Source organism: Nematostella vectensis, chromosome 9 (genome assembly GCF_932526225.1).
Source record: "Nematostella vectensis chromosome 9, jaNemVect1.1, whole genome shotgun sequence".
Lineage (NCBI taxonomy): Eukaryota > Metazoa > Cnidaria > Anthozoa > Actiniaria > Edwardsiidae > Nematostella > Nematostella vectensis.
In genome coordinates, this window is record NC_064042.1 from 14607683 (window position 1) to 14634876 (window position 27194).

Below are 27194 nucleotides of genomic sequence, written 5' to 3' on the forward strand. Positions count from 1 at the left end.
TTTTAAAGTTTTATTTGAACTAAAAAAATTGAATTACTTCCATCCCCTACTTATTAATCTCCACAGCCTACTATAAAGTTAATGAAAGCCCTGATCCTTTCTGTATTATTAAGAAATGTGTAAAAATTATGCTTTTAATGTAAATCAAACCAGACTAATATTATAGTTGTAATTGTATGTTGTACAGTAACACTAAAATGAGGTTCCTTTCCCCTATCCCCTATATACCCCCTAGAAAAAGTTGGTAGGTTGAATTAACTCATACTGCCCAAACAAAGCAAGGGTACAACCACTTACTCGTCACAACTCAGGTCTCCAGTCAGTGGTGCAACATGTAGACTTGGTATATATCCAGTTTCCCCTGTGTCAACTGACTTCACGTACAACCACCATCCCACAGGCCCAAGGACGATGAACTTTTTCCCACGCTTGGCAAGCAGCTGGGCAGACAAGTCAGGTGCAGTAGAGGCTGCTTCAGGTTCTTCCGGGTCATCTGTCAGCTCAGGATAGTAGGAGCGCAAGACAACTACTACAAGGTCATTAGACTGAGCTTTGCACTTTGGAATCAATTTTTCATCATCTTGTTCTTCGTCACTCATGGTGAAGTAACAGGCCTGGATGACACCTTCAAAAAGGAAAGATTCCATAAGAATTTCCCTACAGGAAATACATACTTACATTTATTATACAGCTACGGTGCTATACACACCCTCATTTGGTCGATTAACTGGCCACATATCCCAAAATCATACAGTACAATAAAACACTTTGCTATGATTTTTTAGCAGAGCCCCTGTGGAGCCCAATAGTCATAGAAAAGTGGTATAGCTATACGATAAAGTTTACGTGGTCACGATGGGATACCTGTGGATTTTCCTGTGTTTGTCAGTGCTTTGCTCTCTGATTGGTTGAAAATTGAATGGCGCCAAAGTGGGGGACCCGCATAAAGTCACAGGAAAATTTTTCGCTTGCTCAAAAAGCTACACAGTTAACTATACTAGATATATATAAAGTGGGGGACCCGCATAAAGTCACAGGAAAATTTTTCGCTTGCTCAAAAAGCTACACAGTTAACTATACTAGATATATTTAGGCACTGCCTAAAGCGGAACCCCGAACTTATTGTTCTTATTTATGAAGTACAACAATTGAGGATTAGATGTCCAACAGCTGTTTACAATTTCTGAAACTACCACAAGTGTGATAGATAGATAGCTTAATTCAAAACTTTTCATTGGGCAATTTATATCAAGAAAAATTTTTAAAAAAATAGTGGATGCATTTACAAAATACCAAAATGTTAGGTTTGAGCAATCCTTGTGATCACAGAACTATTAAATTGTATTTGTATCATTCAAATATACTGTACAGAACAAACATGAAAAGGCTTGTTAACGTTTATCATTAATTCATCATGAGTTATAAACATTTAAAAAGAGATCACAAAAACACAAGCTTCTGATAACTGTTTGGGGGTTTTTCTTAGAATTTTTTTTCCTTTTTGATCACCAAGCATGTTTGCTGAATGATGTTTTGCTTTTGAGAAGGTAAGTTAGGGAAAGTTCATTTATTATCCCGAGGGGATTTATTATCCCGTGAGGATTCCAATAAACAAAAGGGATAAAAGTAGTTGCCCCCTCCCCCTGCAGGAGGAGCAAAATTTTCCATGCCCCCCTCAAATAAGTGCAAAACATGTTGTTTACTTTTTATGTGCTACTACATTATTGCCTGTTAATACAAATACAATTTTTAAATGTGTGAACTCTCCATACATTGGGTCATCTTTGGTAAAAAATCTAGAGCAATCGAATAAACATTGACAGTTCTGTGCGAAGTTTAAAATTGATAACGCCCTCTGTTTGTGATCTGTTGATTAACGTGCGAGCAACCTTAAGTTATCATAAATATTAATAGGGCCAAAATTGTTTCTTTTGGGTCCAGTCTGTGCATTTTTTGGTAATAAAGGGAGACTGGATATAGTGTGAGGAAGGCACAGAAAAAAGACACAAAAAAGACAAGAACAGCGGCTTTATACATTATCTACATATTTTAATTAAACAGAAATTTGCATTTCGATGTCACACCTAGTTGACAAAAGTTGATCAAGAAGTAAGACTGACTTATTGCGCCTATCATTCTTAAAAAAAACTTGGTACAACATTGATCTAAAACTTATAGTAAAAACGGTGAAGCGAGCTTACACCATGTCAGCAGCAGTTGTTTGACGAGGTTTGTGTTGTAGTGTTTTGCATTAAGTGTAAAGTGTAATGAAGTGACTTAATCCTGTAATGTCATTCCGTTTAATTTTTGCTGTATTTTGTTCTGACTTTTTCGCTGTGTTTTTGTTGTTTTGCTATTTGCATCATCTTTGTTTGCCGAAAGCCGGCTCGTGTTTCGCGCCAAGATTTGTGCGGTTTCATTTGTGCAGTCACAATAAAGGACAACAGCAATCAAGCCGATCATGGTAGACAAATCAAAACAACTTAAAATTGATCCAAACACATGGAGAATTTAAATTCTTTTATAGGTAGGCGGGTTCTTTTAACCAATTTATTGAATTAAAGTTTACAACATGCAGCAATACGCCTTGAATAAACAACAGTCGATTTCCAAGCTTAATTAGATCAATCAGTGGACTAGATTGAAGCGATCAAAATAAAACAACCTCGAAATTAGTAGGTATTGATATTTCGTGTTGTAGAAACTTAATAAACCGGACAACGTGTAAGATTAAAAACCACATGATAAAGGTTGGCCCAGCGTGGCTTTGGGTACAATTTGGATTGTGTTGAGACCTTATGATCTGTGTCGTACAAGTAGGCCGATCACACAGCTAACATTTAGGACAAAGTCAAGCTCATCATATCATACCCACCGTTGAAGACGACGGGGTATCGCTTGAAGCAGATATAACCACGCAAGCCAGAGGGATTCTTTCGAGTCTTCGAATGTTTTGACTGTGTTTTCCCGCTTCGTGACACGGCAAAGTTTTCTCTACCCAGGACTACCCGGACAAAAGCCAAAGGCGGCCCAACTTCCAAGGTATAGTTTCAGTATCTCGCTCTATCCACTAGAATACCATTTCGAGATATTTATTTTCTTTGATTTTTTCTAGAATTGAAACCAAAGGGTCAGGTCTGAAGTTTACGTATGATAATAGAACTAGCCTGTATAGCAAGCCCAAAGGGTTTGGAAAAAGAAGCTATAGGGAAACGAGGCAAGCTCTAGTCGGAAGGAGGCGCGCTAGGAGAGACGGGAAGGACGCATGCGGTTCGCACGCTAAAGAGAAGAGGAAAGGATTAGGGAACGTTTTAATAGAAAAAGCATCGAACACCGAACAGATATCACACAGAATCAATATTGGTAAAGTTCCGAAAGTCTGAGAATCTTGTATTGATGCAAACTGTTTCACAAACACAAAGGGCGGATTGAATGAAAATCTGTCGATATGTTTTGAATTAACAGCTTAATTATCAAGCTAATGGCCGGACCTCATTTTAACCCCTCTTTTCTAAGCTGCTTTGAATCGGTACACTAGACACTACTCTTCAATGTACGAAAGCGCAAAAAAAAATATATTCATCTACAAATTGAAAAGGGTTACTTTCTGTAAGGCGAGTATTTCCTGGGGCTGAGTGAAAGGTCATTATTTAGCGGGAGGGGGGGGGGCTGCTAAGTTTTTTTGTCTGGTTCAAAAATTGCGACCCTCCCCCAATCTAAAGCACAGTAGTGGTGGCCCTCCCCAAAAGGCGACAAAAAATTAAGGACCTCCCCCAGAAAAAAAAAGAACTAAAATTATTGTGCGTGTGGAGAGGGGGGATGACTTAGACATGCCCATAAGGGGGGGGGGGGGGGGGGGGGGGGAGGTGGCCTTGAACACCACCCAGGAGAAAAGTTGATTTTGAGCCTATTTTCAGGGGTCGTAAACAGTATTGTATAGGGGGGTCCAGCCCCAAAAAATCAACACCAAAAGTATATAGGTGAAAACTTTCAACACCCTGAAGTCCATGGAACAACCAAACTACAATTCACATCCATTTTCTATTACCATCTTATCTTATATATCCATCTTTGTACAGCATATTGAAACTTCCTTGACCCACCATTTCCCCTCAGTCATTATTATTATTATTATTATTATTATTATTATTATTATTATTATTATTATTATTATTATTATTATTATTATTATTATTATTATTATTATTATTATTATTATTATTATTATTATTAGTATTATTATTAGTATTATTATTAGTATTAGTATTATTATTATTATTATTATTATTATTATTATTATTATTATTATTATTATTATTATTATTATTATTATTATTATTATTATTATTATTATTATTATTATAGAAGCAAACGAGTCTTCTCGATTTAAATAATTTACATAATCACAACGATGAACGAGACCTAGATACAAAGATAGGACAAATACGGTTAGAAACTAATACTATAGGGCTATTTACATTGAATCAATTATGAACTTACACAATAAAGCGATGAGAAGATCACGGGATTGCGTATATTAATGTTTTTGAACTGTAACAAAATGTCCGACTAGTTTCTAAACACCGGTCGGCGGTACAACTAATAATAAACTGCCAACGAGAAACTCTGTCACGCAACACTTTGCATCCCCCCCCCCCCCCCCCCCCCCCCTCCAGTTCGAGGATCTGTAGGCAGCTATAGGTAAAGGAACAAAGTATGTTGAGTCTATGTGCCTGTCTCCGGCTCGAAGCGTTTAGGTGGTCGTATCAGGCTGGTTGGACGCGACGGCTGAAGCAGTGGCAGGGTAGACTGTGGTTGCGGTGATGTTGTAGTGTTTGGTGCTGATGGTCCGACAAGTGGGGTAGTAAGAGAACTGTACATGACCCGAAATGATCCCAGGACCCGAAACGATCCCCAAAAGTTCTCCAACTGATCCCGGGACCCGAAACGATCCCAAAGAGTTCCCAACTGGGACCGGAAATACAGGAATCGAGATCCTGCTAGTGTGATTCGCCATCCCCCGGGGCAGCAGTTTGGGATGCTCGAGGGGCAGTTGCAGTGCTGTTGGAAATGGGAAGTAGCCAATACCTTGGCGAGACCAGTCAGGGCGGAGGCAGGTTCGTCGCTGGACGTCACAGATTTCCACTCCTTGTCGGATGATGGCTTCAACGATGGATTTTTTGGAGGCATGGAATGCCGCCTTAAGCTCCCCTGACCAAGAGAATTTGCATGGCGGGCTAAGGAACGGTTTAAAGGGTGCCATGTCTCGTAGCTGGGCGTAGTTGGTCAACGGTTGACGAGGCCGAACCAGCATTTGACGTCGGCGGTGGAGGATGGAGAGGGAAACTGTCTGATGGCGTCGAAGTACTCAAGAAAGGGTTCGATCGATGTGTCGGATACTCTGAAGCCAGCAAAGTCGACACTTCTCTCGGCAAACTGGAATTTGTCAGGGTTGAGGGCGATGCTAGCTTGTCCGACACGTGTGAGTAGGTCGATGCTCCTCCACCAGTGCTGCTCCAGGTCAGAGCCGTAATGGATGGTATCATCCACGCAGCGCTTCTTGGTCTCGAAGGTGGACAGAATAGCGTCGAAGCGGCGAGTATACACGTCCCCTGACGTCAGGAAGCCTTTGCCCTTTTGTAGCGCCATAGACCGAGATGATGGCGGTCGGATTCACGCAAAGGAACGCTGTGATACCCGTTCCATGCGTCAGTCACTGTCTTCCAAGTGTCCCTTGGGATGCGGCGTGCGAGTTGGAAAGGTGACTCTTAGGCGAATGTCACTCTCTTGCAAAACTTGTTGAGTGGTGAGAGCTCAACTGTCCGACACAGGAAGCCTTCGTGTTTCCTAGTTATAACCATTCCATGACACCATGTCACGGGTTCGACGTAGGGCACGCGTTCGATTACTCCTAGTGCCTCGTCGCGGAGGAGGTCATCGTGGACTTTCTTCTGCCAATGGAGAGGGACGCTGGCCGGGGTGTGGCAGGCCTTGGGCGTGGCTGCGGTGTCGACGTGCATCTCGATCGGGGGTCTCTCCATGCGGGTCAGCGGTAGGTGTGGGCAAGTATTGAACGCTGCTGACGCTTAGCGCTCCAGGAGCAACGCCTTTATGCGCCCGTTATTTTCTTGCGTGCAGGCGAATGCCAGTTCCTGCGGCCGCAGGGATGGTGCTTTGCGCTGTGGACAGGTACATGTTGCGTTACCCTTTTTTTTCTGGATTGTCCAGCTTGATGGTGAAGTGTAGCGGAAGCACGCGCGCGCCCGCGGGTTTATTGATTAGATTATCGATTGGGAGGGAGAGACGGGTTGTGGCGTGTTTGGAGGAGCCACAAGAGTTTTTTTGTTAATCAGCGAGTTGTTCGTAGAATATTGAGGACAAATGAATTCGTAAGTACCGTGTATTGATTTATTTGTAAATTTAGATGCTGTTTGTTTATTGTTTGTAGTCTAAGCATGTATTTTGTGTTTAGGAACAGCTTCGCTTTCGCTTTCGCTGCACGTATCTCGACTCAGTGAAATGTTGAATGATTGAACTTTGTGAAGAAAATAAACGTTAATCAAGTAAATGCGCGTTTGAACTAGTCCTAATAGTGCCGACGTGGTGTCATTTGGGAATGACAGCCACGGTGAAGGGAACTCGTGAGCGGTCCCGTAGGTGGGCTCGTCCCCACTCACCCTTCGTGAAGATCTGGTGTCTCAGCGCTTTTAGTTTGCCAACGGACCGATGGTTGGGCTGTGGTGGGGAGTCCTCTACTTGGAATGCTGCTATCTGTGAGATGGGCTCAAATTCCACTGCCTGGACATTAAGGGAGGTCTAAGGCGAGCGCTGCTACCACTGTTTTCGGCGTAGCACCCGGTAGCATGGGATGCAGACGTGGTGAGGTTTGGTATTACAGCCTCGAGGCCCCTCTGAGCAGACTTTGAAGCTGTTCTTGCAATCTGGGCAAGTCGATTCCTTGTCTGACTGGGGTTGGGCCATGGGTGGGGCCGCTTGATTATTCCTCTTGAAGGTTAAGATTCCGGACAAGCTTCCCGAAGGGAGGGCGTTGCGGGCCATATCTTTATTCTCCACGAGAGCAATTACGTCATTGATAGGCTTCGTGAGAATGTCTTGCGTTCCCAGGACCTCTCGGCGGATGTCTGGGTCAGATAGGCCATTGAGAAGTACGTCCCTAATGACGTGGTCCGTGTAACCGACGCTCTTCCCGCACTACCACGTCGCGTCGCACGCACACGTTTCCGCCTTCCCACGCACCCTTGCGGCGAACGCCCATAATGTCTCGTCTCTTTCCTACTTCATCTGTAGCAGCTCAGCAAGTGGGACGCAGGTGGCTATGGGGATGACGGCGAGGGAGCGCACTGCTACCTAGCATGAATCAAATACCTAGGCATGCACTTACTTAATTTTCAGATTTTCTCATAGTTAGGGTTAAATAAACAGGAAAAAAAAAACAAATAAATTATGTGAATAAATTAATGAAAACAGACAAAGTAAATCGATATAGATTTTTATAAAGGAGTGATAGAAAGACATTTCAATAATCTAGTATCTGGAAATAAAGTTAAAACCAGAGTGAAAGAATATAAACAAGAGAGGAAAATGGGAGGAAAAGCATAAATGGAAGGCGGGACAGCATTTGGAAACCGTGTTGGCGGTTCAAACAGCTCAAAAATGTTTCTTACAGTTTCATGCACAATTTATTAGGCAGTCAATCTTTATTTATGATAAATATAAGATCTTAACTTTATAGTAATATTATAAAGTATATCCTTGTATATATCATACCGCATTATGTTAATTTTTTACCGAACCAAACTTTACAATACTGATATCTATAAAACCAAAAAATATATATTAAGATAAATATATTTTTTTTTGTATGAGAACCGCATTACGGTTTTCATCCTATGGTGTCCGTATTAAGGGGGTTCCACTGTACGGGGAAACTTTCACGGTTCCCTATGGTGTCCGTATTAATGGGGTTCCACTGTACGGGGAAACTTTCACGGTTCGCTAAGGTGTCCGTATTAATGGGGTAACTTTCACGGTTCGCTATGGTGTCCGTATAAATGGGGTTTCACTGTACGGGGAAACTTTCACGGTTCCCTATGGTGTCCATATTAAGGGGGTTCCACTGTACGGGGAAACTTTCACGGTTCCCTATGGTGTCCGTATTAAGGGGGTTCCACTGTACGGGGAAACATTCACGGTACCCTATGGTGTCCGTATAAATGGGGTTCCACTGTACGGGGAAACTTTCACGGTTCCCTATGGTGTCCGTATTAATGGGGTTCCACTGTACGGGGAAACTTTCACGGTTCCCTATGGTGTCCGTTTTAAGGGGGTTCCACTGTACGGGGAAACATTCACGGTACCCTATGGTGTCCGTATAAATGGGGTTCCACTGTACGGGGAAACTTTCACGGTTCCCTATGGTGTCCGTATTAATGGGGTTCCACTGTACGGGGTAACTTTCACGGTTCCCTATGGTGTCCGTATAAATGGGGTTCCACTGTACGGGGAAACTTTCACGGTTCCCTATGGTGTCCGTTTTAAGGGGGTTCCACTGTACGGGGAAACTTTCACGGTTCCCTATGGTGTCCGTATAAATGGGGTTCCACTGTACGGGGAAACTTTCACGGTTCCCTATGGTGTCCGTATTAAGGGGGTTCCACTGTACGGGGAAACTTTCACGGTTCCCTATGGTGTCTGTATTAATGGGGTTCCACTGTACGAGGAAACTTTTACGGTTCGCTATGGTGTCCGTATTAATGGGGTAACTTTCATGGTTCGCTATGGTGTCCGTATTAATGGGGTTCCACTGTACGGGGAAACTTTCACGGTTCCCTATGGTGTCCGTATTAAGGGGGTTCCACTGTACGGGGAAACTTTCACGGTTCGCTATGGTGTCCGTATTAATGGGGTAACTTTCACGGTTCGCTATGGTGTCCGTATTAATGGGGTTCCACTGTACGAGGAAACTTTTACGGTTGCCTATAGTATCCATAATAACGGGGTTCCACTGTCCGTATTCATGAGATTCCAATGTAGCACCATATTATGGCGCAAGGCCAGCATCTTTTGCCATCCCGTAGAATATCCCCTTGGCAGCAAGTAGGTTCTGAGGACTGTCAAACTCCCGTGTACAGCCTCTATCCATCACCAGTACCCTGTGGAAGAATGCAGGTTAGCTACAATAGACATGATTAGAAAGATAATGAGATCATACTGCGATTCTTAGTTATCTGAGAACTCACGCTCACGAATGCCAAGCGACAAAATACAGCTGGGTATCCATCAATCAAAACCCTTGCCCTGTTTTCAATTCACACTAATGCGTTGGCCAACCAGAGAGTACAAAATGTGTTCTGCTACAAATTCAAAACTTGATTGATGGAAATCATGGCGAGAGGTCTCAAATACTCGAAAATGCCTACGACCATAAGGACAACGGACGACGCTACGGGCGACGCTTAGGACAACTGATAGGACAAACTATATTTACGCGTGATGCTCAGTTTCAAAGTATTAGATAGAAATGGAATTATCGAAACATAATTCTCCGAACCAGGCGGGACAGTCCATAGCCTTCCCTCAACACAGGTTTAACCTTCACCTTACTATCATGGAAGGTGGGGTGATTCTCCATCTGCTATACTGCTTGTGGAACCTACCATATGACGATGTTCTAACCTCAGACAAAATAAGGGGCTGCCCTAAACATAACCTTGAAAAATTGGGCAATTTCGTCCTCACAATTCTACTTCTACTTCTATTTCTACTTCTACTTCTATTTCTACTTCTACTTCTACTACACTTCTACTTCTACTACACTTCTACTTCTACGGCTGCTAATCCCCAGACTAAATAGCAGCAGCAGCTGCTGCTACGCACCTTGTGTAGTCCATGATGGTGTTGAGTCTGTGGGCGATGGTTAGGACAGTCCTCTCTGCGAACTCTGTTCTGATGGTGTTTTGAATCAGCTCATCCGTCTCCAAATCCACAGCAGCGGTAGCCTCATCCAACACCAGGACTTTACTTTTCCTGAGCAGAGCGCGAGCCAGGCACACCAGCTGACGCTGTCCAACACTGGCCGGAAAAATACAAACAATGTTAATAATAAGTACAAAAAAAATACACAATTACACTTTACATACCAAGACACAAAAGTCAACTGGACGAAAAACTTCGATGAGGGGCTGATAATGATGGTGACTTACAAAGATGACGATGATCATGGATACGAGGAGGAAGAGGAAGAGGAGGACAATGTGGAGGTAGTAGGACATTAGGAAGTGGACAAGGAAAAGAGTGGAAAGTTTTAAAAAATAACACGTCAACGCAGTAAAAGCCCCAACATTTCAAAAGCATTTTGAAATCAAATTTGCAGCTACCTGAGATTTTCTCCTCCCTCTGCGATTGGGTGCAGAAGTCCCTCGGGCAGACCTGACGCGAAAGCCTTGAGATGGCTAACCTCTAGTACCTCCCACAGGTCTTCATCCGAGTACGCATCAAATGGGTCCAAGTTGAACCGCAGGGTCCCGGAGAACAGGACGGGGTCCTGAAAGATGGGGGTTTTGAATACTAAAATGAACTTTATGTGAGAATATCCTAGAAAATGATATGCTTTCCCGTTTATTTATACTTCAATATGTTTTTAACTTCGTCATCTTGAAGTTAGTATTACAGCACGGGAACCGCTTTTGTTCAGGATTGAAATTTGACCCCTTTAAAGATATAAGCTACGCAAGCTAATTGAAACTTTTTCAGTTTTTTGTAAAATGTGGAAAGGGGGCAAGGCCAGCTTCAAGAACTGTCTGGATGCTTTGGTTGAGGAAATCCTTGCTTAAAGCCGCATTGTCACCAGTTTACTTCCGGTCATCTCCGGAAGTATTGAAAGCAGTGTGTCTATTGGAAATTTCTTTGAGTATGTGATTGATAATTTAGAGCGGATGGCCTGTTAAATATCTCGGATTCTAATAGATTATTTTGTCTTTTAACGGTTGAGGTTTCAATCGGACCTCTGGAAGTAAACTGGTGACAATGCGGTTTAAAGAGTGAAGCCTGTGCCACTGATTTCGGATGAAAGTGGTGGATACTTGGCTGGAAAACATCTAATCTAGTCTAGTATACCTAAGCTCGTTACCTGAGGGATAATCGTGAGTCGGGATCTTAAGTCGTGCAGACCGATCTTTGCGATATCGACGCCGTCGATCACGATCTTTCCACCAGCTGCCTCAAGCATTCGAAACAGCGCTAGAGAAAGGGATGACTTGCCAGCACCGGTACGACCGACAATGCCGATCTGAAAGGTAACGCACGGGTGATGACGAGGATAAAAACAAATCAGGGTGGTAGTGATGACCAAAATGCCCAAATGTAGAGGTCGAAATGTCCAGGGAAGGGGTGGACAGGGGGTAGCTAGTGAGCCGGGCCTTGTTGAGTTCACCTTAACACCTACTGTTATTGTTGTAAAAGTCCTAAAACAAAACGAAAAACGGGCGAACAAAAATGAACAAAAATAAATAAAAATGAACAAAAAATAAATAAATATGAAGGTAATGCAGGAAGAGGAATAATGAGATGTTGAGCGTCGTGATTATTCAAAAACTGAAAACGAAGAGGGGTATAGGCCCGGTATTAGAGTGTTAAAGGTTTCTGCCCTAAAGCCAGTGATCTGTATACAACGTCCTGAGATGAGCATAGGTACCTTTTCTCCGGGCTGAATGTCACAGGAGATGTCCTTTAGTGCCAGGGGTAGACTCTCTCTGTAGCGCAAGTCCAAACTGTCAATCTTTATATTACCAGTATTGGGCCATCCGTCCGGGGGTCGATGGTCCTCTATCTCCCAATCAGGCTACAGAACATGAAGTTATAATAAAATATTGGCTTCTCGAGTTACCACAAAATTATGCTGAGGCCACAACAGCAATCATCCCGTCTGACAGCTGACAACCATGCCAACTTTATTAGCCATCTACCCGCTCGATAAACTAGAGTCCCTTTACCATTTAGCCCCCATCACTCAAATTTGGGCATATTAGACATTTTAAGCATGCAAAAATAACTAGATTAGCAGCCATCTAACCTGGTATTCACTGAAACTGGAGCAAGTAAGCGAAGAGAGTGTATGTTTCTGTCCTCGGAAAATCTAACGACAAAATAAGTTCAAATAACTGATCCACATTAGCCCACCTCAGTAGGGGCCTCTGTGTATTCCTTCACGCGTTCCACTGCCACAATGTTTGTCTCCAGCTCACCAGACATGCGCACTAGCCAGTTGAGCGTCTGGGTTATCTGCGAGGATTAATCGAGGGTCAATACATTGGGGTAGAGGGATTTGCCCTGAGATTTGGCCATTGTGGGGCATTCGACAACCTATTTCCATTAATATGGGATATGATAGCCCTCCTTCAAATTACGCAAATAGCAATTAGACTTTTCAATCCCTGCTATTATACATTTTACTCTATTGGTCAGACTCCGCCAAAACTGGAACGATCTTATTCCATTGATAAGACTTCACTAAGACTGGAACGTACGGACTGGAATCTGTCGCCCCAGAAGCGACTTTTCTACCACTAAGTCACCTGGTTCAGTCACTACCGAAATACGACAAAGGTTACGATAAAATACCTGGAAGGCGTAGGTTATCGAGAGGCCGACCATGCCACTATCGATCCTGCCTCGAGCGATGACTGCGAAGAGTGCAGCGGCGAGGATCACCAGATTACCGATGAATTCCAGCCTTACTGCAAGCCATCTGGAGGGATAAGTGCATATAAGCTTAAACCCAAGACTAAACAAATGTTTTACGAAGGCAGTTTGGTCAACTGCGGTAATATGATAGGTCCCAAGCAGTTGTGGTCCTTTGAAATCTAACCCACTAAAGAATAAGGACTAATTATACCTTAACGCCTTCAACTCAAAAGCAACCCCATAAAAAGAGGGTGTGGTCGGATCCTTTTTTTAAAGGAAGGTAGAAAAAGGTAGCGGCGGGGAGTAGGTAAAACGTTTACCCACGAGTGAAAATCGGCGTAATGAAGCCAGCAGATAAGAAAGAACATCGCTTCTTTTTTACACCTTAAGCGATCATGTGATTTTTATACGTACGTGAGCCCTTACGTATTCGTTCCAACAACCATTTCCTTCGATAGTGAAATGTAGGTTTGGAAAGAGGGTTTTAGTAGTGGTTTCTTGGACGATTCAAAAGACTGTTGAAGCCCTTCTCTGGCAACGCCATTACCTTATCCACGCCAACAGGACGGTATTCACAAAACATTTTAAGCCTTTCCAGAGCGTCAACAATGTAGAAGAACGCGTGGACTTAATGTAAATTCTCACCTGTTGGAGATGGCCCATGGATAGTACGCAACCTGACTATCGTCCACCTTGCAATAGTTCGTTCTGTTGAATCGCATCTGCTGCGAGTAGCCGCGGATGGTGCTGGTGCCGTTGATCGTCTCCAGAAAATTATTGTAGATGGGTGATCGACTGACGGACTCAATGCGCCGCAGCTGCCGCGAGGAGGCAACGTACACGCGCTGAGGAGACACGCAAAACACTGGTCAAGGTATTGTTGGGAGTCTGGATAGCGCAGTCAGAGCGTCACTGTGTGTTGCCTGCCTCTAACTTGGACAAGAGTTCGATTTCCGTATTCGACTTGAGCTAAAATTGTTGGTTCTGGTGGGATTTCTCCTTTTTCCACAAAACTTAGCAATTTCTAGCGGATACACTACCGTCAGGTAAGTTAGTACTTCATTAAGCCATCAATATTGTTAGGGTGAAAGTTAGGGTTAAGGGCAGTAACCCCTAGTACCCACCGTCAGGTACAGGGATGCAATAAAACTTTGACCCCACCCATACTTACTTGTATTGCAACATGGATAACGGCTAGTGGAAACAGTACCGTCAGAAACATGGGTACATAGAAAAACCTTGAGCCCATCATACTCTATTGCAACATAGACAATGGATAGTGGAAACGCGACTGTCAGGAACATGGGTGCATAGAGAAACTTTGAGCCCATCATACTTACTTGTATTGCAACATAGACAATGGCTAGTGGAAACACAACCGTCAGGAACAGGGGCGTGGCGAAGCTTATGGCAATCATTGAGCCAAGCACGCTGACGATACAGGTCATAAGAGTCCGATATGAGCGAGGTAGAGTATCGTCAATTACAAATATGTCCTTAGAGAAGCGATTGACAATACGGCCCACAGGGGTACTCTCGAAGAACGACATCGGTGAGCGAAGGATGTTAAACAGAAGCCGCTCATGCAGGGAAGTGGAGACCTTGATTGAGCCGTAGGCGAGGAGGAATGACGAGAGGAGGGTGAAGAATGCTTGTGCGAAGCCAAACGCGCCGTAAACGCCAAGATAGCGGTCTCGCTGAGAGGATTGCGTGACGTTTGTAACGCTCCAATCAGCGAGCCAGAAGCGTGATAGGATAAGAGAACTCTCGGAGAGGATGAAGAGCAGCATGACAAAGATGACGATGAAGACGCCGATGTAACGGAAGTAGGTCAGGAACACCTTGAACTTCACCTGCAGGCAGAGAAATAGGTGAGTACTATGACACTTCTTCTACAATGGTATCATGCATAGGAAGAATGTAACATATCATTGATACTATCAGCAAAAAAGAAACAAAACAAACAAACAGGCAAAAGAAGAAACAAAATATAAAAGCAAAATAATGCATTGAATAACGATGAATTTCGGTAAAATAAAAAGCGGTCATCCTATATTCAGGGGCAACAGTACCACACTATTTGCTAGTACTATCCTATTTATCAAAATGGTGAGTGCGCGCGCATACTTATAGCTGGAATAACCTATTGTAAGGCAAGGAGATCCTGAAAAGTAACTATATAGCTCAATTCCCGCATAAGCAAAAACGTCAAAAACATAAGAGCAACTAACACTTCCAATCTCTGACGTCTCTTCTGAGATCATCCTATCCGCCTCCTTGGCCTCGCCTGCGCGCGTATCCTCCACGTGTACACTATCGTGAGACATCTCCGACTCAACACGACGCCGAGCAGGTAACACAAGGTTCAGCTGCTCACAGCTTCCTCCCATCTCCTCTATGCTGATTGTACGGTCCAGCGCGAGAGGGTCATCCTGCTCGATGTGCGTGGGTATAGCAGAGTCGATCATGATGGGCTCTGGAGATAAAGAAGTGTGATATATCATACAATTGGTTGTCCCATATACCGACAAATTTATGCACGGCATCGTCTGAAACAATTAAGCCACTGGAAAGTTATTAGATAACGAGGTAACATTATAGAAGGGAAAAATGCCATGCATACATTTGTCAGAGTATTGGACTACAACTGATTAAAAAAGATAAGGTAAAAAGGGGTAAGGTGAAATGAGGTGAGGTGAGGTTAGCCAAGGTGAGGTTGGGTGATCTATTGAAATATAACCTCTCATACATTGACCATACCTTCTTCCTTGTCCTTGTGTTCCGCTGCATACATCTTTAGAAATTCGGCAAACGCACCCTGATTGGCCTGGAGCTCCGCGTATGTCCCGATCTGTCAGCCAATCATTTAACAGTTATTCCCAACACAACGGGAATATCATCATACGAATGTATTATGTTAACCAAGACTTGCAGTACTCGCCTCTGAAATCCGTCCATTCTGCAGGACCACTATCTGGTCCACTTGCGGAAGAAAGCTGATCCCATGTGTCACAAGGACGCGAGTCTGTGAGAAGAAAGGGAAAAATGAAGTGAAATGAAGGGAAAGCCTCGTAGTTTCTGCTAGGCGTTTTTCTTTTATCTTGGCCTAGTTGTCAAAATATAAAATGTCACCTTCTATTTATCGTATTAACGACCTTACCAATCAATATTTGTTTGTGTTTTAGGTTAGGTAAAGTGTCATTTTATATTCTTTGCGATTTTATTCCACTACTGGGTTTAGAACCTCGGCAAAGACAATTAAATGTTAAGCTAAACATTTCTAGTATTATGTGCCCTTTGAGCTCCTCGTCGCCATCCTTGCCTTCGTGATGTTTTCCCTTTGGTCCTATGACCTTTTAAAACGCGCGTCAAATTACTTTTAACGCATATCGATCTTTCCGGTTGTGTTTAGTATTTGCCTTTTTTTCTGAGCTTCCCCCTTGGTCATATGGCCTTCTCAAAGATGCGTCAAGTTTCTCGTAATGCATGACTACCATTTGAGCTTTCCGGTTGTGTTTGGGTTCGCACTATGTTTACCTTGTTTCTGAGCTTCCCCCTCGGTCCTATGACCTTGTCAAAGATGTGTTTGCCGACATGTGAGTCGACAGCGCTGAGTGGGTCATCTAGCAGGTACACGTCAGCATTGAAATAGACAGCACGGGCCAGATTAACACGCTGCTTCTGACCACCACTAAGATTGATGCCCTAGAAGGGTATGAACAAAATAATAAGCAGATGTGCGTCAAGAAGTAATTTTGAAACAACATAAGATGGTTTCTTGGGAATCCTTATAGGCGGTGTGTGGTAATCCTTGTCTTAGCTTTATTTTATCATTATCATTTTATATATATGTGAGCGTCATCGACATCACACTTTCATGGACTGATTATTTTTTAATCAATATATTTGTGATATAATTGTATCAAGAAAGTAGCCAATGAGAACGCACAGGAATCACAAGCTTATACATACTTCAAAAGGTTTTCGTCATGTGCTGATGCGCACAGATGTGTTTTCATAGTCCAGGTCAATCAGATCGTACATTCCTTGCATCCGCATTGTCTCATTCACTCAAACTGTCAAGGTGGCCACGATAACGCGGGCCATACTGTAACTCTTAGGCTGAATGACTAACTTCAACTCTTGCTACTAGCTATTTACCTTTTCACCGATCTCTGTACTGTCGCCGGAGGGAAGTATGTCAAAGTCGGTCTGCAGTGCACAAGCGCGTACAGTCTTGCCGTATCGCACGGGGTCGTATTCTCGGCCGAATAGGATGTTGTCGCGTAGTGTTGCATTCTGGATCCAGGCCTGCTGCGGTACATACGCTACAGAACCCTACAACGATTGTGAGGAAGTTTGGTAAATTGATTGGTTAATAAACCTAATGTGGTGCTGGAAATAGTAAGAAATTATCATATACCTTAACATAAACCTGCCCTTTCGTTTTCTCCGTCTCCCCGAGGAGCGCGGAGAGCAGGGTGGACTTGCCACACCCGACCTGTCCCACCACCGCAACCAGGGAACCCTCGGGGATGTTCAGGTTGATGCTGTAAATAGGAAGCCACACAACATAAGAATAGTGAACTGGATCTACAAACACCATCATGGGATGGCAAACTGGGAGTCCGAAGGAGAACAATAGCGATAGGAACCTGAAGGTTCCAACAACATCAGGGATACCAACGACACCAATAGGAACAGCGAACTGGAAGTCCCAAACTGGATTTCCGGCCACAAAACACAGATTAGGAACCGAAGGTTCAATTGGTACTGCAAAAACTGTCCTTAATGACGAGATGGCCATATTTAGGTGTCCTTAGCGTTCCGCTGTATCGCCGATCAGTTTGATTAGCAATCCTTTCGCTATAGATGGCACTGCGGAATATCCCGTACCTCTCCTGATATCCTTCGCCAAAAGATGTTAAGTTCGTTAATCTGACTCGCATGACAATATTATTTGCTTTTTGCTTTGAATATCTAAAAATGCCTCTCAAAAAATGTTATAAATTATCTATTATCTCTGCATTATTTGATATTTTAGACATTAAACTGAGCCGGATTCAACTTGATTTAATTTAAACGAACTTGCGCAAGTCGGATCACCACATTTCAACAGAACTTGATACATACTCGCTCAGTATATCCGGGTCCCCGCTGTCCCATGTGACGGAGCAGTCCTCTACGTGAATGGCTTGTGCGTTATCTAGCAAGATAAAGAACACGTTAGACTCGCACCCCAAATGTGAGGGAGGAACGCTTTTGGTGGAATGCATGTGTATACAAACACTCACCTCATAAACCTTGTTTACGGGCTATTAGGCGAATACGTATTAGACAGTGTTACCTTAGGTTTTAGTGTTAAGGGCTAGGGTTAATATCTACATGACTATAGCTAACATATTTTCTTTTGGACATAACCAGTAAACATCAACCCAAAAATAACATAAAATTCCCCGGAATGGCTTTATTCTTACATTGAGAGGGCATTGTCCGCTGTACAAACTCCGGATTCAGCTCTTCCAGATGCAGGAATTGTTGCACTCTTTTAATAGACACTCGAGCCTGTAAACGGGTATCAACATTAATCATATTTAGTACACGGCTTTGTACAAGGGCTTTGTAGGCCCAGCGGGACGAAGAGGTTTATATAAAATAAGTGGGTTGTGTGTAAAGAGGAGTGTGAAAATAACTTTTAAATCTTACCTGAATAAACTGGATGATGATATTAGGGAACATGATAAGAGGAAAGCGAAGAATGTTGAACAGAGAGATGGCGACAAAGGCCTTCTGGGCGGTCAGCTCGTTGCCACTTAAAACATAAACGGCAAAAGTCGACAGGGAAACCTAGAAGAGGCAGATGCAATCGTTAAAATACAGTAAACGCAATACTACCTACAATGCTTTGGATATCAGGAGAACGCATGACATAAGCGCATGGCATAAGCCCAGTGTTGGCTTTTCGTCATGAGGAAGGATTATAGATGAATGATGATATGGCACAGCAATGTAGATTAAGGTATGCCACGGAAGGGAACGGAATGGTACGGTTTAACATCACATACCATCCGAGAGACCTTAAAGTGGCATTGCCAGCACTTTACTTTCCCACAGAAAACGCGAAAAATATTTCAAAATAATAAAAGCAGTGTGTCTAATGGAAGTTTCTTTGAGGATGTGACAGATAATTTAGAGCGGAAGGCCTGTTAAATAGCGCGGATTCTAAATTATTCTTTTGTCTCTTGACGGTCAAGGTTTCTGTCTGCCGCTTAAACATGGAATAGAAGCTTAGCCATGCAACGAAAAAACTCACCAGAAAAGGAGCGCAGGTATAGGTGAAGGAAAAACCTGCAGCAAGATACATGCTCGACTTGTGGTACTGAAGCTCGTCACGACGAATCCCTGCAAGTTTCTTCATGAAGGAGTATTCCCAGGCGTACAGCTTTAAAACCTGAATTAAATCATCATTATCATCATCATCAAAATCATCATCATTATTATACTATTGCTATCACCATAGTCATTGCCAGTCTGGTCATCATCATCATTATCATCATCACTCTTATCACAATCATCATCTTTAATCTTGACACTAACATCATCAGCATCATTAAAACACATATTCATCGCCATCACTGTGTTAAAAATAACTGAGTAAGAACTCTCTCATATTCATCGCCATCACCGTGTTAAAAATGACTAAGAACTCTCTCATATTCATCGCCATCACCGTGCTAAAAATGACTGAGTAAGAACCCTCTCCAAAACCAGGTATTTATCGCCATCACCGTGCTAAAAATGACTAAGTAAGAACTCCCTCCAAAACCAGGGAGAGAAGAATTGAAGATTACCCACCTTGATCCCATTGAGTACTTCTCCGATTATCTTCATCCGCTTATCTTTCTCTTCCATAGTTTTCACCTGGAAAGATCAGTCAAATGGATTAAATCAAAGCTAACGAAAAGAACAACAAAAACATTACTTTAAGTACCAGCCAAAATTTTCCATTAGTTTGTTGACAAATACTTTTCTTTCGTGTACAACTTGCACAATGGGATCACCGAGGCAGAGGCCTGTAAGCAGGATAGCAGTTTGCATGAATACTTTACCTGAAGTTTACGAGATAGCTTGGTGACGAACATGTTCAGTGGGATTAGCAGCAGCATGACTCCAATCCCAGCCAGGATAGACACGCCCATGGTGTTATACAGGAAGTACAGTGCAATGGCGATTTGGAGGGGTGAGGACCAGACGGTGTTGAAGTAGGACATCAGGTCCATCAGGCGCTGGGCGTCCACAGAGAGAAGGTTTACCATCTCTCCTGCTGTGGACTGCTTGCGGGACTTGTTACTCAGTCTAAGAGCCTGTGAAAGCAAACAGGTTACTAACGTCAATAAAAAGACAACAGGCAGCCGGGAAATTATCAGGTGGCATACAATAGGTGTAGTGGAAATATGGCAATCAAAATAGGGAACAGAGTTGTTCCACTTGGGCTTGGAGATCTATCAGAGAGCTTGGAGATCTGTTCCATATGCGTGTATTGAATTCTTGACCGAGCACACTGAGAGTGCGTTCGATTGACCCTATTCCGGCAAAAGAAAAATTTCCGGATTTTTCTAGAAAAATATCAAAGTGAATAAAACGCGACGGGTTCCAATTTTGAAAAAAAAACCTGCGCACTATGAGCGGTTTTCGCCTGAAATCAAAACAACATGGCGGCCGCAAGCAATGTTTCGAAATGTTGCAATTAACAGTGTTGTTGTTTTTATTGTTCCTATTCTAAAGAACTACTGAGCGATGAAAAAAACTTTGAATTAGAATATGATCTAACAGCACTATTGCCCGTTTTGAAAAAAATATGCGGGAAAAACGTCGACAAAAATCCGACGGGTCCAAGGTTTCGCCGAAAAGTTGTACCTAGCTACGGTCCGTCCGTATTCAGGACTCACTTTCGTCTGTCTATCTGCACGTTTATTATTATCTGCACCATCTTGTGGGTTCAAAGCATACCACAATCTATGTATACAATCAACTCTTGCAGTATCCGGACGCGATGATATAACAGACCGAAATACAAGAAATTAAGTGAAAATCTTAGAACTCCCGCTATGACAGAAAACGAATTATGGTCCAAAGGGTAATGTGTAATATAAAGAGTTGATAGTAATAAGAATACACGTACTCAAGCCAAGACTTAATATGATATGGAAATACTGCGGATTTGTATCTACTACGGTGGCACTGTAATAGTACAGTATATATAGCTTGGGATAGACCATTCCTACAACACATATGGATGACAAGAATAGACATAGGTACTGAAACACTGCTTAAGGGTTTTGTCGAGGAATGCATACCTTGGGATAGACCATGCCTACAACACAAGTTCGTATGTTCATGCCGAGTCTAAACATGATGTGGAAATACTGCTGAAGGACAAGGGTACGGGTGATGCCACTCAAAAACAGCACCAAAGCGTACATGTAGCCAGTCCACCTATTATCAGGGCTATCTTCTTCCTCTGTGTACTGGATCAACAAGCTAAAATAACAAGAACAAAACACACCCTTGAGAGCATATAATATAAGAGATAAGCACGCTGGATCAACAAGCTAAAATAACAAGAACAAAACACACCCTTGAGAGCATATAATATAAGAGATAAGCACGCTGGATCAACAAGCTTAAATAACAAGAACAAAACACACCCTTGAGAGCATATAATATAAGAGATAAGCACGCTGGATCAACAAGCTTAAATAACAAGAACAAAACACACCCTTGAGAGCATATAATATAAGAGATAAGCACGCTGGATCAGCAAGCTTTGAACTCGAGACTCTTGCACCTTGAATTAGAAAGGATATGAAGGAAAATTGTCAATGTTCCGATAAACTTGACAATAACGTTGGTAGTAGTTTCAGCTTCACTTGGGCCTTATCTCCATCTTATACTCATTTAAGCCTTGCACCATAGTCTCATTTTAGCAGGTTGCCGGGAGTCAAGGAGAAAGCTGACATAGTAAGGATTGGGAGGGTCTGAAACATGATTTTTTTCTATGTTTTGTAAGAAATGTTTTTTCCAGGGACTCTGTTTGTCCATTCAATAGCTATAAAACATGTAAAGTGCATCTGTCTGGGGTCTATATACACTAGACGCACACACTCACCCCATCCCATAACCTTCTTGCAGGCATTTGCTCGGGTTTTTTTTTTGCCATGTTTACCTGCTTTCTAGTGTTTTAGGCACCTGCTTGGATTTTTGGCCACACATGAGCTGGAAAGGGAAGAGAGGCCAAGATGGTGGCCAAGACTCAGCACATTTTAGCGAAAACACCAGGTAAAGATAGCGAAAAAAACGGGTAGACATCTGCAAGTAAGCTACCCACCACCCCGCCCTCCCCCTCTTATTGAAGGATGACAAAAATTATCCTTTTTCCTATTTGTAAAATCCCCACCACTAACACATTTTTGTACGCACACCTGAATCTAGTACTTTACCTATATTCCAGACTACTACACTCAATAGTTTAACTTTGCAGTAACTATAACATTCTACCTACTTGAGTAAGTATGGCTCAACAGTAACTATAACATTCTACCTACTTGAGTAAGTATGGCTCAACAGTAACTATAACATTCTACCTACTTGAGTAAGTATGGCTCAACAGTAACTAGAACATTCTACCTACTTGAGTAAGTATGGCTCAACAGTAACTAGAACATTCCACCTACTTGAGTAAGTATGGCTCAACAGTAACTAGAACATTCTACCTACTTGAGTAAGTATGGCTCAACAGTAACTAGAACATTCCACCTACTTGAGTAAGTATGGCTCAACAGTAACTATAACATTCTACCTACTTGAGTAAGTATGGCTCAACAAACAAAAGACAGTCATGCGTCAGCTTAAGGAATGCAGCCAACAAGAAGCTTCTCCAGAACATCAACCCTATCACTTTGGTCAAAGATGGCGTTTTCTTTTTTTCCATTTTCCCATCTTTTTTTGGGACAAACTCTACAGTTTCTTCTTCCACATCCCCATTAGGTAGTTTGTCTGCCTCTACATGCTTGCCATTCCTCGTCTTGGCAGACTCATGCCTTTCAACAGAAAAATATACCATAGGAATTACTGTTAAGGTCTCAAGTTTGTAATCATTCAAAGCCTCCTCCCCCTCTCCCACCATGGCTAAAAGTCCACTTTCAGTTCACAATAGACGTGCTATTTTTAGACAAAACTATAAATAATTGGATTTGGCCGCTTTTGTGTAGCCAAACCAAAAAATTAACATCCTGTGGAGATACTGCAATGGCATAAAAAACCCTACCCTTTTTTTGTGATTGCAAATTTTAAGAGACACAATATTTAATTCCCGCTAACTTTAATAAATTGCAATAATAACCTTCCAATTTTTGCTTTTCTTGTTCTTTCAAAAATTTAAGAAAAATGCAAACCTTTTTCTTGAAAGTAAGTGCCCACGAACTATAAGTACCAATAAGGTAATATGATATATAATTTCATTACATGTCTTTTTTTTAAATTAGCTTGTCAGACATTGTTATTCCAATCCATACCCCATGGTCCATGGTTGACTTACATGTGGACACCAGAACCTGATGTTGGGGGATATTTTCTCCTGAGTCTTTCTTCCTCCTTGTTCCACTTGGCTTCAACTCTTGGTATAATATAATCAGACCTGTTTTTCTTTGCAAGACTCCACATGTCTTTGTCCACAAGTGGTCGTTTGAAGCCAGTAAAAATAAGCCTAAAAAGAGAAAGATCACTTATGTTGGTGACATAGTGTCCACAATTAGCTTTTTTTTAGCTAAACACTTTTGACACTTAAATAAAGTTTATGTATGTATGTATGTATGTATGTACTGTTGGGCAATGTATATTCATACCAGGAACAGATCTAGTTTTTCTTGAAGGGAGGACAGCATCTCAAAGGAAGGGGGAAAGTGGGGCATCAAAATTAGTAACTAAGAACTCACACAGAAAAGTCCAAGAATTTGATTCTTAGATTCAAAACTACACCAAAGCTAGTAGCAGAATAAGCCAGTATGTACATATTAAAAGGCCAGTCCATAACAGGCTATCTGTACTATTTTACTTTATCAAGCAGAATAGGAAAGCTTTTTGTGTGTTGTTACAAAATGGGCACAAATTTTAATATGCTATTATAAGATAAATGTATATCAGCATCAAATGCTTAACTTACGAATTCAGCCACCAAAATGTAGCCTTAGACAATATGTTTGCACTGTTCTCTGGACATGGTTCCTACAAATACATACAGTAAGTTCATACAAAAAGGATGAATAAATCTTTCATGTAGGAGATGCTACAGTTCCATCAGCAATGATATATCCTTTCACTTTCATTATTGCAGCTAATTACCTCAAATCTTAGAAAAGTCAAATGCCCAAAACCACCTGCATTACCAAACAGTATGCTACACAATAATATTTACCCTTTTAATGCCACCATAATCTGTAGGAACAGATGGAAAGAATTTTAAATTGACATCCAGATTCAGCATTCCATACGAAACCTTGCCTCCACAAGCCAAGTCAATCTCACTAAAAAAATTAACAAATTAACAGATCACTGAATTACGATAGCCATGTTGATACTCACAATTTTTATTTGCATTACCAAATATGAAAATCAAAGACAGTCTGATGCTTCCTGGACTTTTCAAACCCTTTTCCTTTTTTTAGAGGCAGCCTGTTACCTCAGGACCATAGCCAAGGGCAGGAGGGGGATGAGAGATGATTTGTTCTCCTTTTGAGTGGACAATTTTATCTAGTAGATCAACAGTGCTAGCTTGCAGTTACATTCATTTTTCTTAAATTGGTGTGGGTATTCCATTCAGGTGAGGGTCCTGACAAAGTACCCCCTGGCTATGGTCAGTAAGGCTGGTTCTCACTAGGATGAAGCGCAAGCTATGGTCAGTAAGGCTGGTTCTCACTAGGATGAAGCGCAAGCTATGGTCAGTAAGGCTGGTTCTCACTAGGATGAAGCGCAAGCATAAGAGCAAACAGAAGCGCAAAACAAGTGAGAATTCGTCAAACATAACCGCAAGCCTAAGACAATCAAGTTTGGTTCTCTTGCGCTTGTGTCCTAGTGAAAATCAGAAAATTATGTGTGCTGCGTTGGCGCTTACGTCCAAGTAAGAACCAAGCTTTATTGTGTGGGAGTGTAACATGGTGGTATTATTGGTTCCTTTGACACACTAAATAAAATGCTTCTGACCTAAAGGGTTGATACGTGTAATTGGCTAATACTCGTAAAACAACATTGTTTTCAGGAATATTAAAAAAATTCCAAAACTGTGTGAATCATTTACTTTAGGGAGAGGTCAATAATTACTGGGGGAGGGCAGCAAATATGTAGGGGGGACTACTTTTTGGGGGGCACGGAATTAGGGGGGTCACATTATTTTGGGCTGTCATTAAAGGGGGGTCACATTTTTGGGGATTCAAATTAAAGTCTGGTTTTAATATAATACTGAGCAAGAGAGTCATTGTTGAAAAGAAAATTGTATTCAGTTCACAATGTTTTCTACTATTGTATATCTAGTTCCATATTGTTCAGGTACCAATCTTGTCTTTATATAAATAAATTTTGAGAAACCCTCTCATGGTTGATAGACAAAGCTTCCCATTCAAATCAGTTGAACAAAACGAATACTATAAAATGTTGCAAAATCTAGATTCAAATGTCTTTGTTAAAATTGTTGATGACATAGTCGTTTTCTAGCGAAACCAGTATCTGTTGTTTATCTCTGTGCCACTCAAGCATAAGTGAAGGTTCATACTTTAATTTAATAGGACAAAATTGCCATGCTAGCTGATCTATATTTTTGTAAAGGTTATATTCAGCTACACTCAGTATGTATATCAAGTCTCTGTGGTTTTCTTGAGTATAAAAATTTAGAGGTGGTGGTGGTGGTGGTGGGGGGGGGGGGGGGTTGCAAATTTTTGGGCGTCCCGTCTAGGGGGGGTCACAATTTTTTGGGCTTGGATTTGAAGGGGGCAAAATTTTTTAGCCCAGGGTTTTGCAAAATTGCCGGCCCACCCCCCCTACCCCCCAGTAATTAATGACCGCTATCTTACGTGTATCAATAACGCCATGCAGGCCATTTCTTTCTACAGCTTGTCTTTAGTCTTTCTAGTTATACCACTAAATAAATTGTTGCTATATACACTTACTCGGCCGGTAGCAGATGGTCTTTTAGAGGGACAACATGGATGCTAGGGATATAACCTTGTTCATCTGTCTTCAGGCATTTAACATGAAGCCACCAGCACACTTCACCAATCAATACAAATTTGCAGCCCTTCTCTACAGCCAGTTGAGCTTCCAATTCAGGAGCCATTCCTGCAGCTTCCAAAATGCCCAAGTCATCGCTATCCTGGGGATCATAGCTTTCAACTGCTAAGAGGAGGATTTCCTTGCCCTTTACCACAGGCGAGGCCATGGTTGTGATGGATATGCGTAGATTCTTAATGACCACGGTTATCCTAAAATTAAGAAATAACGATATAATCAATGTCAGAGGGGAGGCAGCCTCCGAATAAAACAGTTTGACCCAAAAAGTAAAGTCACCCAGCCACCCCACATTCATTACATCTAACTGGCATTATACAATAATTCCTCTACAAGGTACTCATCAAAATCAAAATATTTGTAATCGTTATATGTTTTTGGTGGTCAACCGTAATACTTCTTTGTATCTACTAAATTCTACAACACTGCTATATACAAATAGAAGTATAATGTCGACGAAAACAATCTATATTGAGAGCTGAAAGCCACGTTGTGTATGATGATGTAACATGTTTCAAAGATAATACACGTGTGATATTTTTATCAATCCAAAAACCTTTAATTGAGAGTTTACAAAAAATAAACCTTCCCTGAAAAAAGGTAAGGGATATAAAGTCAGCAATAAATCTTACCTTAAGGAATAGGGGACATTTTCAAACAGTCGAAATCAAAACAGACAGTTTTAGAGCAAGATGCTGGTATGTTCCCCCTCTGTATCAAAGGATCAAAAAGTAATTATCGCCGAAGTTGTTAATAAACCTTCAACACTAGATGGTTCTACGTCTCCGTAAGCGCTAAAACTATTAATGTACAGCAAGATTTTGCTGAGTTATCAAAACAATACGTAAAGAAGACGTTGTGTAATGGCGACAACATCGACCAGGAAGAAGTGGGTAGCCTGTGTTAGAGGTCAACGCGCGGTGGAACGAAGTGCTTTCATGCCGAGTCATTTTGAAAAAGGGTTTACTTCGGTTTACATAATGCGATTATAAGCTTGGGTCAATTTAAACACTTGTTTACCTTTACTAAAAAAGAAACGGGGAATAAACTGAGACTATCGACTACTGATATTGTTTAGGGGCAGTTTTGATTCTTATAAAGAAAGGTAGCATAGCTGTGAATTGGTTTTGTCAATATTAACATACAAGGCTCCTACA

At 41.9% G+C, this 27194-nt stretch overlaps 3 protein-coding genes across 5 annotated transcripts in view; all 3 read right to left on the bottom strand.

Annotated features, from left to right (window-relative positions):
- LOC5507916 (multidrug resistance-associated protein 1) overlaps positions 1-3048 on the bottom strand; it is a 29290-nt gene extending 26242 nt beyond the window's left edge. The window contains exons 1-2 of the mRNA XM_048732175.1: positions 2876-3048; positions 298-625 (exon numbers count right to left, since the gene is read on the bottom strand). Coding sequence (XP_048588132.1) covers positions 298-599 — 302 coding nt within the window. The 5' untranslated portion in view covers positions 600-625; positions 2876-3048. The remainder of the gene's footprint in view (positions 1-297; positions 626-2875) is intronic.
- Positions 3049-7699: 4651 nt separating this feature from the next.
- LOC116615041 lies at positions 7700-9061 on the bottom strand. 3 transcript variants are annotated; one of them, XM_048732180.1, is made up of 3 exons: positions 8968-9061; positions 8218-8928; positions 7700-8055 (listed from the first exon to the last, which is right to left on the bottom strand). In XM_048732180.1, exons 1-3 carry the CDS (start codon positions 9008-9010, stop codon positions 7904-7906), a joined length of 906 nt encoding a protein of 301 aa, XP_048588137.1. In that variant the 5' UTR covers positions 9011-9061; the 3' UTR covers positions 7700-7903. The 3 variants fall into 3 exon arrangements, with proteins under 3 accessions (XP_048588137.1, XP_048588138.1, XP_048588139.1); XM_048732181.1 differs by having other exon boundaries at positions 7700-8928; XM_048732182.1 differs by having other exon boundaries at positions 8218-9010.
- LOC116615039 (multidrug resistance-associated protein 1) lies at positions 7700-26939 on the bottom strand. The gene is made up of 28 exons (XM_048732174.1): positions 26670-26939; positions 25920-26231; positions 24176-24284; positions 23924-23985; positions 23300-23467; positions 22566-22802; positions 21060-21243; positions 19812-20066; positions 19558-19623; positions 19016-19153; positions 18409-18549; positions 18180-18267; positions 17836-17908; positions 17126-17252; positions 16864-17040; positions 16240-16407; positions 15644-15727; positions 15463-15553; positions 14934-15178; positions 14043-14555; positions 13348-13547; positions 12640-12766; positions 12199-12300; positions 11714-11860; positions 11150-11308; positions 10398-10564; positions 9898-10092; positions 7700-9173 (listed from the first exon to the last, which is right to left on the bottom strand). The coding sequence occupies exons 2-28, from the start codon at positions 26186-26188 to the stop codon at positions 9062-9064; spliced, it is 4404 nt and encodes a 1467-aa protein (XP_048588131.1). The 5' UTR covers positions 26189-26231; positions 26670-26939; the 3' UTR covers positions 7700-9061.
- Positions 26940-27194: the final 255 nt, after the last annotated feature.

Bases quoted from the DNA above. Each gene is read 5' to 3' on its own strand.
- LOC116615041 (XM_048732182.1), bottom strand. From the start codon at position 9,010: ATGGATACTATAGGCAACCGTAAAAGTTTCCTCGTACAGTGGAACCCC. The intron at 8,056-8,217 runs GGTACCGTGAAT...CGGACACCATAG, and splicing joins CATTTATACGGACACCATAG to CGAACCGTGAAAGTTACCCC.
- LOC116615039 (XM_048732174.1), bottom strand. From the start codon at position 26,188: ATGGCCTCGCCTGTGGTAAAGGGCAAGGAAATCCTCCTCTTAGCAGTT. The intron at 23,986-24,175 runs GTAAATATTATT...ATGTATTTGTAG, and splicing joins ATTATGGTGGCATTAAAAGG to GAACCATGTCCAGAGAACAG. The intron at 19,154-19,557 runs GTGGGTAATCTT...GATTTAATTCAG, and splicing joins AAGTACTCAATGGGATCAAG to GTTTTAAAGCTGTACGCCTG.